Source organism: Balaenoptera ricei, chromosome 3, assembly GCF_028023285.1.
Source record: "Balaenoptera ricei isolate mBalRic1 chromosome 3, mBalRic1.hap2, whole genome shotgun sequence".
Classification (NCBI taxonomy): Eukaryota; Metazoa; Chordata; class Mammalia; order Artiodactyla; family Balaenopteridae; genus Balaenoptera; species Balaenoptera ricei.
In genome coordinates this window covers 179348558-179362549 of record NC_082641.1, presented here as the reverse complement: position 1 = coordinate 179362549, position 13992 = coordinate 179348558, and the positions used below count along the sequence as shown (strand labels likewise).

General features: G+C 50.8%; 1 protein-coding gene across 8 annotated transcripts; it reads right to left on the bottom strand.

The window, feature by feature from the left end:
* Positions 1–53: 53 nt before the first annotated feature.
* STAP2 (signal transducing adaptor family member 2) lies at positions 54–10340 on the bottom strand. Of its 8 annotated transcripts, none has more exons than XM_059918727.1 (13): positions 10116–10333; positions 6178–6249; positions 5916–6038; positions 4318–4374; positions 3716–3816; positions 3100–3234; positions 2678–2774; positions 2483–2585; positions 2274–2357; positions 1131–1286; positions 952–1044; positions 795–875; positions 54–540 (listed from the first exon to the last, which is right to left on the bottom strand). In XM_059918727.1, exons 1-13 carry the CDS (start codon positions 10215–10217, stop codon positions 398–400), a joined length of 1347 nt encoding a protein of 448 aa, XP_059774710.1. In that variant the 5' UTR covers positions 10218–10333; the 3' UTR covers positions 54–397. The 8 variants fall into 8 exon arrangements, with proteins under 8 accessions (XP_059774710.1, XP_059774712.1, XP_059774709.1 ...); XM_059918729.1 differs by having other exon boundaries at positions 2678–2747; positions 10116–10332; XM_059918730.1 differs by lacking the exon at positions 54–540 and adding an exon at positions 547–632 and having other exon boundaries at positions 10116–10340.
* Positions 10341–13992: the final 3652 nt, after the last annotated feature.

Below are 13992 nucleotides of genomic sequence, written 5' to 3'. Positions count from 1 at the left end.
TGGGGGCGGGCCCTCCTCCCCACCTCACCTCCTAATAAAGGTCAAACACTGGCCAGGCGGTGCTGCTGCTTTAATTTTCGGGGCTGGGTGGCACTGGGTGTGTCTGGCCCTCTCTGGACCTCAGCTTTCTTGGCTGTAAAGTGGGCTTTTCTTGGGAATTCCCTGGCAGTCCAGTGGTCAGGACTCGGAGCTGTCACTGCTGAGGCCCGGGTTCGATCCCTGGTCGGGGAACTCAGATCCCATGAGCTGTGAGGCACAGCCCCCCAAAAAAGGCTTTTCTTGAGGGTCAGGAGGCAGGTTTTGCTGAGCTGAGGACCACTGTGGGCAGTCATCTGAGGGACCCCGCACTGCCGCACCCAGCCAAGCCAAACACGCAGGTCCTGGGGTCACTTGAGCTTTAATTCTGGGAGGAGGGATCTGCCTGACTGATGCACCACACTTGGAGATTGGCCCGCTGGTCCCCTGTGCACTCGGCTGCGTGCTCCAGCGCCAGTCTCCTCTGCAGTTTCCCTTTCAGCTCTGCTGTCACATCTGCCAACCCTGGGAGTGGGGAGGAGGGTGGTCCCTGAGGCTTCAGCGGCACCAGGGATTCCCCAGTCCAGGCTGTTCTCTCTTATATCCACCCAGGACTGCTGCAGAATTTTCGGGGCCCAGCATAAAATGAAAAATGTGTTCAGTGGACATGAGGAATTTCAAGATGGACACAGCAGAGCATTAAACCAAGCGTGGAGGTCACCCATGTGTGACTACACGGGTCCCCCGCTTGTGAAGCCCACCCTGCATTGACCCCTTACCTGTGGTCGGGGAGGAGAAAGCCTGCGCTGAGCTGACTGCCAGCTTCCTGGCCAGGCCACCGTTGAGGCCTTTTTTGGGCTCTGGTGGAGAAGGCAGATGAAGGCTGAGGCTGGCTCTTGGCTGGATGGGGAAGGGGCTGGGAAGAGGGACCCCTACCTGACTTGGGCACAATGGGTGGCTTTGGAGGCTTTGCCTGAAACATGGCCAACTTCCTGGGCTTCGGGACAACTGGTCGACTAGGGGAAGGCACTGTGTGGACAGAGGTGTGGCATGTCACATCCAGTCGTTAGCCTGCTTCTCATCCCCAACTCTCACCCACCCCGGCCGCCACCCACCGTCCTGGTTCACGTAGTTGGCAGCTGGGGCATCTCCAGTGGGGATCACATAGTTCTCATCCTGGTTCAGTAGTGGGGGCAGCTTGTCCTGGCTGGACACGGGCGCGATGGACGAGGGAGGCAGCTGCTTAGGGCCACCCCTAAGGGGTGCAGGACCTGGTGGGAAACTGTGGTCACTGTCAGGGCCCACGTGGTGCAGAGACACCTCAGGGTGAGGATGTATGTGCACACCTGGTTGCATGCATGTGTCCCTGTGCATGTGTGTCTGTGCATGTGCCCGTTTATGAGTCTGTGTGTGTGTCCCTGTGTAGCATATACATGGACACTGGGTGAATTTGCGGAAGTTGAATATATGCAAAGGGTTTATACACATGTGTGTGCATGACATCGCGTGGATGCTAAGGTATGTGCTTGGGCGCTTGTCTCTATTAGTGTGTGCACGCATGTATGTGTAAAAGTCTGAATTTGTGCTCTCGAGTGGGTATGTCTGCATTTGTGTGTACGTGCGTGATTGTGACGTGAGGTATGTATACGTGTGCTACATGGGACTGGAACTGTGTGACCCCCGTATTCATGCATGTGTGGAGCCACTATCTACATAGGACCTTCTGATTATGCAGGTGGACACATACAGGTTTGTGTTCATGAGTGTGGCATGTATGTATGTATGTATACTTGGGCCCATCATGCACGTGGGGTCCGAAGCATCTGCCCAGCCCAGGGAGAACTATACTGCTCACTCCACAGACCTTTCCAGTCTCTTCTTGCTTTGTAATCGGGACTACCTCCCACCCTGATTTCCCATCTCTACCTACTGAAATCCTTTGAGACCTTCAGCAAACACCCCCTCCTCCAGGAAGACTCCCCTCTACTCTGCCCTGCCTCCTCTTCTCCCAGCTCTAGGTGCCGCGCCTTCCCCACCACCCCCCGCCCCCAGCCCCAGGTTCGACTCCTCAGGGCTGGGAGTGTCTGTGCCCAGCCATGCCCGCCCCCTCCATAACCTGGAAGCCCCTAGAGAGCAAGGTCTGGGTAATTTCTCGGTCCCTGCAACTCTGGGTAGAAGATTGGGCACAGGTGATGCCATGAGGTTCCTAGGTCTTTCCCCACTCTGCCCCAGCGGCGACCGCGGGGACAGGGCATCACCTGGGCCGGGGGCCGAGGGGGCCGAGGGGGCCGAGGCCGTCACCCACACACTCTCGCCATTCTCTTTATCCGCCTCCACGTAGCCTGGAACAGAGAGGGCGGCCTGGAGGAGGCACGGCGGCTGGGGCCTGACCCAAGGGTGTCCGGGTCGCGGAGGGGGCGGGAGAGGCGTGGACTGGGCCCCCCGAGTTCCCTGAGGCTGTACCAACCTATCACTTTCTCGTAGTCATCGTCCAGCAGGAAGGGCATCAGCTTCTTATTGGAGTGCGACACGAAATAGTTGACCACTGCGTCGAGCGAGGTGCAGGAGAACTGGGGTCAGATAGGGGATGTTATCAGGGCTGGCGGGGAAGGGGAGCAGACCCAAGCCATTGCAATTCCCGGGACCCGGGCCCAGCTCTCACCGGCTCCTCCACGTCGATCACGTACTTGGGGCCCTCGCACTTCACTTTGTAGTGCCGGACCACCGGCGTCCTGCGAGGGCAGGGGCGAGTGAGTGGCCTGGGTGAGGACAAAAAATGGCCTGCCCCTCGTCCGGGCCCCGCCACGATGGAGGGCCTAACCCCGACTTGCTCCCCTGCACACTGACCACGCCACATCCTGGCGTGGGTCTCTGCAGGGGACCAGGCCCTCGAAAGACTCCACCTCCTAGAAAAACCCTGCGCCTGGTCCTGGCACTGCCCCCCAGGAGGACCGTCCTGTATGGATTCCATCCCGGGAGGCCCCGCCCCCGGCTCAACATTCTGCCTGGCCCCGCCCCTATATCTGACCACACCCCTGCACCCGACGCCCGTCCCACCCCGGCGCCGGGGACACGTTTGCGCACCCGTTGAGCGTCTGGAGCGTGCTGACCGACACTCCGCCCGCGCCGTCCCCGCTGGGCCGGAGCAGCAGGTTCCCGCACTCGGGGTGGCGCTCCAGGAGCAGCTGAGCCTCCAGCCGGCTCACTTTCAGGAAGCACCTAGGGCGGGCCGCGTCACTCAGCAGGACAGGCCCCGCCCCCAGAGACACAGCCACGCCCTCCCCACGTAACCCCGCCCCTGGGCACCCAGCCTTGCCCTCCCGTCCATGACCTGGTTCCTGGAGACCCTGCCTTGCCCGACCCCAGGCCCAGGCTCTGCCTCCGGAGGCTCAGGCTATCCTGCGGGCACACAGGCCAACACTCAGGACCCATACCCGCCTCCCAGGCACCTATACCCTCTCCTGGAAAACTTGTCCCGCCCCCAGGCACCTAGGCCCGCCCATGGAGATCCAGGCCCGCCCCCAGGCAGCTAGACCCGCCCCAAACACCCAGTAGGGCTCCCAGCTGTGAGACCTAATCCCCGCCCCTGCCCGGATGCAGTCTTATGCTCAAGACCCAACGCCTGGAGACCCCACTCATTGCCCTCTCCGGCTTCATGCTGTCCAGCCCGCCACCATCCTGGAGACCCTCGGGCACTTACGAGGGCATCTCGAGCGCACGTCGTGCCTCTTCTTTGGCCAGGGCCTCGGCCATCATGTACAGGTGTCCGGGCAGCAGGGTCAGGTTGGACGGGACACGGAGCTGAGGGGGGCATTGGGGCGTCAGGGAATGGGAGGCTGTGACTATGTCACAGAGGGGCAAACTAAGGCCAGAGTGCGGATACAGCCAGGATGGGAACCCAGGTCTGGGGGCTCCAGAGCCACCTGACACCTCAGGGGCAAAGAGGGCATAGAGAGGACTTCGGTGATGAGGAGGACAGAGCAAATGCTAGCATGTAGGGTCTCAAACTCAGCGGCCTGCAGGGGGCAGACTGGGAACAAATGAGTAACCTAGAAATCAGGAATGTTTACTAACACTCCTGGTTTTTAAGTGATAGCAGCTGACTTTTAAATTTATAGCACTTTGTTGGCAAAACAAAAGACGTTTATGGGCTACATCTGGCTCATAGGCCGCCAGTTTGTGACCAGTTTGCTATACTCGAGAGGTTTGTTTGGGGAATGAAGGTTGGAAATTAAAAAGAGGATTTCTGAGCAGGCCTAGTGGGGAATGGGGGAGAGAGGGGCCGAGGACGACCACTCTTACCTCCACCACCGTCAGGATGAAGCCTTTCCACATCTCCCGAGACTCCAGGCTCTCTACCTAGGGAGGGAAAGAAAAAGATTTTGTGTCGATGAGCCTCAGTCTAGTCATCTGTGAAATGGGAGTGAGGAATAAGAGTCCCTGTGTCCAAGGGCTGTTTTGAAGACTAAATGAGCTTGAACAGGTTAACTTAGAATGATGTCTGAATATAAGTTCTTAGTAATGTGGGGTACTGTTATTCTTTAATGTTATTACATCAACATTTAAAAAGTCAGATCATGTATCTCCTATGCTTGAAACCCTCCCTTGACTCCTACCTCCCTCAGGGTAGAAGCCCAGGTCCTCCTTGTCACCCACAGGCCCTGTACAACCTGCCCCTGTCCCCCCCACAACCCTCATTCCCTCCCTCTCTCCCCCTCTTTCACTCTGCTCCAGCCACAGGGGCTTTATATATATATATATCACGTCTTCTTTATACATTCATCTGTCGATGGACATTTATGCTGCTTCCATGTCTTGGCTATTGTAAATAGTGCTGCAGTGAACATTGGGGTACATATATCTTTTCAGATTATTGTTTTCTCCCGATATATGCCCAGGAGTGGGATTGCAGGATCATATGGTAGCTCTATTTTTAGTTGTTTAAGGAACCTCCATACTGTTCTCCATAGTGACTGCACCAGTTTACATTCCCACCAACAGTGTAGGAGGGTTCCCTTTTCTCCACACCCTCTCCAGCATTTATTATTTGTAGACTTTTTGTTGATGGCCATTCTTTCTGGTGTGAGGTGGGTACCTCACTGTAGTTTTGATTTCCTTTTCTCTAATAATTAGTGATGTTGAGCATCTTATCATGTGCCTCTTGGCCATCTGTATGTCTTCTTTGGAGGAATGTCTGTTTAGATCTTCTGCCATTTTTTGATTGGGTTGTTTTTTTTTTTTTGATATTGAGCTGTATGAGCTGTTTGTATATTTTGGAGATTAATCCCTTGTCAGCCACATCGTTTGCAAATATTTTCTCTTATTCTGTAGGTTGTCTTTTCATTTTGTTTATGGCTTCCTTTGCTGTGCAAAATCTTTTAAGTTTAATTAGGTCCCATTTGTTTATTTTTGTTTTTATTTTCATTACTCTAGGAGGTGGATCCAAAAAGATATTGCTGCAATTTATGTCAAAGAGTGTTCTGCCTATGTTTTCCTCTAGGAGTTTTACAGTATCCGGTCTTAAATTTAGGTCTTTAATCTATTTTGAGTTTATTTTTGGGTATGGTGTTAGAGAATGTTCTAAGCGCAGGGATTTTTAATTGTCTTAGTCACTGCCGTGACACTAGAAGAGTGTCTGGTACACAGTAGGTGCTCAATAATGTTAGCTAAAAGATTGGATGATGGCTGTGATGGTCCTTGTGGATCAGATCTTGTTCTGGGCACTTTACATATATTATCCCACTTTTCAGTTGAGGAAACTGAGGCCCAGAGAGGTTAAGTGACTTGCCCAGTGTCACCAACCCAGTGGTAAACTTTGTGTGACTCCATGCTAGTATGTGTTAATGGTGGGTGCGACAAGAAGGAAGGGTCTCCTACCAGCCCCACCTTAAGAGACCTACCTTGAACTTGATCTCCTGGTTCCTCAGGACCAAGCAAAAGTGGGTGCCAGGGTCATGGGAGCTCCCCCAGGGAGCTTCATCTGTGAGCTTCACAAACACGCCTAGGTCTAGCTTCTCCATATACTGGGGGCACAGTAGACAGGGTCTGAGCACCAGGCCTGTGGCCCCTCAGGCCCCCTGTCTTAGACATACCATCCACGTCCTCTGCTTGGTCCCTGGGGTCAAGGTGGGCCAATTCTTGAGCTTTCATTTCCATCCTTACCTGGGAGTCCCGATAGCTATTGTAGAAATAGAGAGTCAGGCCCTGGAGGCCTGCCCAGAACTTCTTGTAATCCTGTGGACCAGAGTTGGAGAAAGAGAAGGAGGTGAGGTGGCGAGGCTGGGTACCTCCATCATAGTCTACCTCAGGACATTTGCACTGGCTCTTCTCTCTGCCTGAACACTCTTCTCCCAGATCTTTACATAGTTTCCTTCATCACCTGCTTTGGGTCTTTGAACAAGTGTTGCCTTCTTGGGGAGGCCCTCCTCATCCATGGCCCGTCTTCTGGGGATCTGTTACTCTCTGAGAAAGGACCAAAGGGAACCTACAGGGGTAGGAGCTTTAGGAGTAATTTGTGCTAACTCACTTTATGGTTTTCCATCCATCCACCCACTCATCCATCTGTTCCACCCTCCCATCCTTCCATCCTCCCATCCACCCATACATACATATAACCCCCTGTCCCCTTATCCACCCTGTAAATATTAACATCTCCTAGGTGCCAGGCACTGGGCTAGGTGCTCAGTCTACAGTCAGAATTTCACAAGGCTCTGGACACTAGAAGGTCTGCAGATTCAGGATTTCCCCCTCAGGATTCTGAATTCCAAATGTCCTAGCTCTCTGGAGGCCGAAGGGGCTGATACAGATCAGATTATAAGATTCTAGAATCTTTTCCACCAAATATTCCCTGAGCACCTACTCTGCGCTCAGCTCTGTTGCAGGCAAAATAATAAATGGGGCATGGCTTCCTTTTCTAAATAGATGATGTTCTGGGAATTCCCTGGCGGTCCAGTGGTTAGGACTCTGTGCTTTCACTGCAGGGGGCACAGGTTCCATCCCTGGGGGTGAAGGGTGGGGGTGGGGGCTAAGATCCCGCAAGCTGCATGGTGCAGCCAAATAAAATAAAATAATGATGTTTTAGAAAGATAGAGAAAGCATAGATACTTAAATCCTCCAAAGAAGAGAAACTAGCACCCTCAGGGAGGGATAGATCCTGGACCAAGAGATCACAGAGGAGGAGAGAAGCCCTCCAACTGGGAAATCTGGGAAGACTTCCTGAAAGAGGAGGTACTTTAATTAGTCCATGATAATGAGGATAGCTCTTATATTGACAGTGATCATCCATCCATCAATCCACCTATCAATTCATCCATCTGCCTACCCATCCATTCATGAAGCCACACATCCATCCATTCATCCTTTTTTTTTCCCCACAAACTTTTATTTATTTATTTTTGTTTGCATTGGGTCCTAGTTGTGGCATGCGGGATCTTTCATTGTGGCGTGTGTGCTTCTCTCTAGTTGTGGCGCGCGGGCCCAGCTGCCCTGCGGCATGTGGGATCCTAGTTCCCCGACCAGGGATCGAACCAGCGTCCCCCGCACAGGAAGGCAGACTCCCAGCCACTGGACCACCAGGGAAGTCCCCATTCATCCTTTTTATCCACTTATGTACTCACCCATCCATCCACCTGTCTACAAGCATGCCTCATTTTATTGCACTTCACAGATACTCTGTTTTTGTTTTTTTTTACAAATTGAAGATTTGTGGCTACCCTGCTTTGAAGAAGTCTTTCGGCGCCATTTTTCCAACAGTGTTATTTTTAAATTAAGGTACGTACATTGTTTTTTTAAGATAGAATGCTATTTCACACTTAATAGAGTACAGTCGAGTGTAAACATAAATTTTATAGGCACTGGGAAGCCAAAAAATTCATATGACTCACTTGATTGCAATATTCACTTTATTGTGGGACTTCCCTGGTGGTCTAGTGGTGGGACTCGGTGCTCCCATTGCAGGGGGCCTGGGTTCAATCCCTGGTTGGGGAACTAGATCCTGCATGCCACAACTAACAGTTTGCATGCTGCAACTGAGAAGCCCGCCTGCCACAGCTGAGGATCCCGCATGCTGCAACTAAGACCTGGCAGCAGCCAAAATAAATAAATACATACATACATAAATACACAAATACATACATAATAAATAAATACATACATAAATAAACAATATATATTTGCTTTACTGTGGTGGTCTGGAACCAAACCTGCAGTGTCTCCGAAGTATAGCTCTGTGTATCCATCCATTCACCTATGTGTCCCTCCACCCATTCACCCATCTGTCCATCCATAGGTACATACTACATACATACATTTAACATTTACTGAAGACCTACTATGTGCCAGGCACTGGGAATACAGCAGTGATTAAACTCACATGGTCAGACCTACTTTGTCATGCACCAGCTATGTGCCATCCATTGCACATTGTTTAAGCTGTCTGTGCCTCAGTTTCCCCACCTATAAAATGGCAATAATAATGGTGCCTGCCTGGGACTTCCCTGGCAGTCTAGTGGTTAAGACTCCGGGCTTCCACTGCAGCGGGCACAGATTCGATCCCTGGTCCAGGAACTAAGATCCCACATGCCTCTTGGCATGGCCAAAAAAAAAGGTACCTGCCTCAGAGACTGTTGTGAGAATTGGGTGAATTAATACATGCAAAGCGCTGAGTCAGATCCTTGGCATGCTAAGAGTTATCCCTCGGGACTTCCCTGGTGGTGCAGTGGTTAAGAATCTGCGTGCCAATGCAGGGAACACGGGTTCGAGCCCTGGTCCGGGAAGATCCCACATGCCATGGAGCAACTAAGCGCGTGTGCCACAACTACTGAGCCTGCACTCTTAGCCCAGAAGCCACAACTACTGAGCCCACGTGCCACAACTACTGAAGCCCGCTGCGCATAGAGCCCCTGCTCCGCAACAAGAGAAGCCACCACAATGAGAAGCCCGAGCACCACAAGGAAGAGTAGCCCCGCTCGCTGCAACTAGAGAAAGCCCGCGAGCAGCAGCGAAGACCCAACGCAGCCAAAAATAAATAAAAAAAAAAAAAAAAAGAGATATCCCTCTTCTGTAACCATGCCTATGGCCTTTTCAACCCATTTTATTTTTTTAGTTTTAATTTTAATTTTATGTTTTTGGCCTCACGGTGTGGCCTGTGGGATCCTATTTCCCCGACCAGGGATCGAACCTGCGCCCCCTACAGCGGAAGTGTGGGGTCTTGACCATCGGACGACCAAGGGAGTCCTTTTTTTTTTTTTCTCTCCATTTTATAATAGAGAAAACCGAGGCACAACGATGCAGAGTCACTTGTACACGGCTTGGGAGTCAGGACCGCGCGGAGCAGGGATGTGAACTTGGGTCTCATCCTCTGGGGCCCTCGCGCTCTTTCTTAACCCCTGAGATCTCCTGCCTCTGGATGCTTTCTAGGCTGGGGAGGATTTGGATGCATGGAGGCGGAAGGACAGGAGGAGGAAACTGCCAGGGCAAAGGCAGAGAAAAGCCTGGTTGGTTTGCGTCCTGGTAGGAGATGAGTATGCGGGGTGGGCCTTAGTGGGAACCAGGCTGGGCTTTATTCTGAGAAGGACACACAAACACACACACACAGACACACAGACACACAGACACACACACACACACACACATTGGGCCCCTGGCCAGTATCTGGTCCTGTGGGACGTAGCCCCCATTAATTCTCACTGCCCCTCCTCGCAATCTCTACTGACTTTGACCCCTGGGTCTGAAGTTCACAGAGTTAGCTCAGGGCGGCGGGGGTGGGGGTGGGGGGGCGGAAGGTGTGGGAATCAGAAGGCTCCCCATTTCCTGGAGTAAATTCGCTGATCCTGTTTGTATCCGAGAGAGACACAAAGAGACCAAGACAGAGAGAGATGGAAGAGACACAGAGAAAGAGAAAGAGCTCAGATCAGAATCAGAGACACAGAGAGAGACAGAGACAGACAGACAGAGGGACGTAAGCTTGCCCAGCCCCCAGTCCGTGCCCTGCCCCACCCAGCACCCACCGCATTCTCCTTGGCCGGCTGCGGAGGTCTAGGCTCAGAGAGGTGCTGCACCTGGCCTAGGTCACCCAGCAGCGCCAGCTGGGAGCGTCTTACCCGGTCTCGGGGCCCCTTCTTCTCCAGGAAGCTCTCGTGGTAGTGTGAGGGCAGGCTGCTCTTGGGCTTGGGAACCCGGGGTGGCCTCAGGGCCAAGGCCATGGCGGGCCCAGGTCCTTGGCCTGGCCTCTCCCTCCAGTGGGTGCCCCAGCTGAGCCAGGAAGCAGAGAAACAGGTTCCAGGGGAATTTCCTCTCTTCTGTCAGCTCCCGAGCTCCCTCCCCTGCCAGGGCTGGATGGGGGCTGGGCCTGGGCAGGTCCCGAGATCCTAGGGAAATCCCCTCCTCTCTGGTGCCCACAAGAGGTCAGGGAGGCCTGGCTGGAGTAAGGGAACAGAGGAGAGAGCTGCTGGGAGCTGTCAGTGCGGGGTCATCAGGAGGGGGACCTGCCTAAGCAAAGGCCTGGAAGGGAGAGAACGGAGTCTGGTGCCAGAGTGGTGAGGGGATGAGACCAGAGAGTGAAACAATGTCCAGGAAGCCCGTTAGGCTGCCTGGACGTTAGAACAATCTTGTTTGTATCTACCAAAAATCTTGCAGGGATTTTGACAGGAATAGCACTAAACCTGTATATCAGTTGAGGTAGACTTGACATCTTTTATGTACTGGGTTGAGTCTTCCAACCCACAGACATGGTCCTTCTCTTCCTTCCTTCCTCCCTCCCTCCTTCTCTCTCTTTTTCTCTCTTTTTCTTTCTTTCTTTCTCTCTCTCTCTCTCTCTCTCTCTCTCCCTCTCCCTCTCTCCCTCCCTCCCTCCCTCCCTCTCTCTTTCTTTCTTTCTTTCTTTCTTTCTTTCTTAGTAATTATAAACACCATTGTATTTTTAGTTCCAGTTTTCACATTCATTGCTAGCATACAGACATGCCATTGATTTTTGGGTGCTGATCTCTTATCCTATAACCTTGCTGAACTAACCCACTTCTTAGTTCAAGGGGCGTTTTTGGTCGATTTCTTGTGATTTTGTACACAGGCCATCATGTCATCTGCAGATAGGGTTAGTTTCATTTCTTCCACCTTTCCAATCTGTATGCCTTTTATTTCCTTTTCTTGTCTTGTTGTGCTGGCTAGCGCTTCCAGGACTCTGTTGAATAAGAGTGGTGAGGGTGGACATCTTTGCCTTGTTCCCAGTCTTAAGGGGAAAAGTGTGATTTCCTTGGCAGTCCAGTGGTTCAGACTCCATGCTTCCACTGCAGAGGGCATGGGTTCAATCCCTGGTGGGGGAAATAAGATCCCACATGCCACGTGGCATGGCCAAAAAGAAAAAATTGTTCCGTCTTTCACCATAAAGTACAGTGTTAACTGAAGTTTTGTAGACGTGCTTCACCAAGTTGAGGTAGTTTCCCTCTGTTCCTAGTTTGCTGAGAGTTTTTATTATGAGTGGGTGTTGAATTCTGTCAAATGCTTTTTCTGCATGAATTGATACGTTCTTATGATGTTTCTTCTTTAGCTTGTGTGTTAGTTTTCTGTGGTCGATATAATAAATTATCACAAATTTAAAGGCTTAAAACAACACAAATGTATTATCTTACAGCTCTGTAGGTTAGGAGTCCTATGTGGATCTCACAAAGCTAAAATCAGGGTGTGTTGGCAGGGCTGTTTTCCTTTCTGAAGGCTCAAAAAATGAATCTATTTCCTTGCCTCTTCAGCTTCTAGAAGCTTTCCTCATTCCTTCCTCCATCCACAAAGCCAGCAACTGTGGGTAGGAACCTCACATCATATCACTCTGAATTTCTTCCATAGTTATCTCTTCCTGACTCTATTCCACTTTTAAGGACCCCTGTTATTACATTGGGCTCAGCAGATAATCCAGGATCGTCTCTTTATTTTATTTTAATTTTTTAAAAATTAATTAATTTATTTAGGCTGCGCCAGGTCTCAGTTGTGGCACATGGGATCTTTTGTTGTGGCAGGCGGGCTTCTTAATTGTGGCATGCATGCGGGATCCAGTTCCCCGACCAGGGATTGAACCCTGGGCCCCCTGCATTGGGAGCGTGGAGCCCTACCCACTGGACCACCAGGGAAGTCCCAGGATCATCTCTTTATTTTAAAGTCATCTGATTAGCAACTGTAATTCCATCTGCAACGGTAAATCCCCTTTGCCATGTAACCTAAATATTCACAGGCTCTGGGGATTCAGACACGGACACCTTTAGGGAACCATTATTCCACCCACCACAGTCTCTTAAATATGGTGGAAAACACTGATTGAATTTGGCATACTGAACCAGCCTTGCACCCGTGGAATAAACTTCACTTGGTCATGATGTATATAATTCTTTTTATATATTGCTGAATTCTATTTATTAATATTTTGGTAAGGATTTTTGTGTTTGGATTCATGAGGTATATCCTGTAGTTTTCTTTCTTTGTACTCTCCTTATCTGGTTTTGGTGTCAGGGAGATGCTAGCTTCATAAAATGACTTGGGGGGACTTCCCCGGCGGTCCAGTGGTTAAGACTTTGCCTTCTAATGCAGGGGACGCAGGTTCTATCCTTGGTCAGGGAGATAAGATCCCATATGCCTCGTGGCCAAAAAACCAAAACATAAAACAGAAGCAATATTGTAACAAATTCAATAAAGACTTTAGAAATAGTCCACATCAAAAAAAATCTTAAAAAAAAATGAATTGGGAAATATTCCCTCTTCAACTTTCTGGAAGAGAATATGTAAAATGGTATTAATTCTTCTTTGAACCTTCATAGAATTCTCCATCTGGGCCTGGAGATTTCTTTTTTGGGGACTTTTTTTTCCCCCAAGCAAATGAATACTTTTATTAGCATGGTAAAAAACATTTTTTTTAAACACACAGTGTTTTGACCTCAAATACTTGTCAGGTCTGCTACAGAAATGAACGTGTAGCTAAACAATTTAAGAATCTTGAAGATACCTAGTTCCTTTTTGGGGACTTTTAAAATTACAAATTCAATTTCCTTAGTAGTTATAGGGCTGCCTGGACTTTATACGCATAGCAAAGAATAGCCTTTGGAATCTGCTCAAGAACTGTGTAGTCTGGGCAACCTCTTCATCTCCTGAACTGTCTGGTAATGTTGATTATACTATCTGCCATATAGGGGTGCTGTAAATGGTTAATGGTTAATAAGGTCACAGCAGATAGTTTTTTCTTTTTTAATAAATTTATTTTATTTATTTATTTTTGGCTGCGTTGGGCCTTTGTTGCTGCGCGCGGGCTTTCTCTAGTTGCGGCGAGCGGGGGCTACCCTTCCTTTCTGTGCCCGGGCTTCTCGTTGAGGTGGCTTCTCTTGTTTCAGAGCGCGGGCTCTAGGAGCGTAGGCTCAGTAGTTATGCCTCGTGGGCTCCAGAGCGCAGGCTCAGTAGTCGTGGCGCACGGGCCTAGTTGCTCCGCGGTATGTGGGATCTTCCAGGCTCAGGGCTCGGACCTGTGTCCCCTCACTGGCAGACGGATTCTTAATTAATTAATTAATTAATTTTATTTTTGTCTGTGTTGGGTCTTCGTTTCTGTGCAAGGGCTTTCTCCAGTTGTGGCGGGGGCCACTCTTCATCACGGTGCGCGGGCCTCTCACTATCGCGGCCTCTCTTGTTGCAGAGCACAGGCTCCAGACGCACAGGCTCAGTAGTTGTGGCTCACGGGCCTAGTTGCTCCGCGGCATGTGGGATCTTCCCAGACCAGGGCTCGAACCCGTGTCCTCTGCATTAGCAGGCAGATTCTCAACCACTACGCCACCAGGGAAGCCCTGGCAGGCGGATTCTTAACCGCTGCACCACCAGGGAAGTCCACACAGCAGTTAGTTTTAATTTTATTTATCAAAGGCAATGGGGAGGGAGGTGGTCATAGTTGTATTTTATAAAGATCCCTCTGGGGCCAGCCAGGGTGAGAGATGGACAGGGTGTAGGTGAGTATGG

What these genes read in the sequence shown, in the direction of transcription:
- STAP2 (XM_059918726.1), bottom strand. Translation starts at nt 10,217, where the DNA reads ATGGCCTTGGCCCTGAGGCCACCCCGGGTTCCCAAGCCCAAGAGCAGC. An exon ending in AGAAGGGGCCCCGAGACCGG is followed by an intron (nt 6,250 to 10,115) that starts GTAAGACGCTCC and finishes TCTGGTCCACAG; the next exon opens with GATTACAAGAAGTTCTGGGC. An exon ending in TGACTACGAGAAAGTGATAG is followed by an intron (nt 2,358 to 2,482) that starts GTTGGTACAGCC and finishes TCTCTGTTCCAG; the next exon opens with GCTACGTGGAGGCGGATAAA.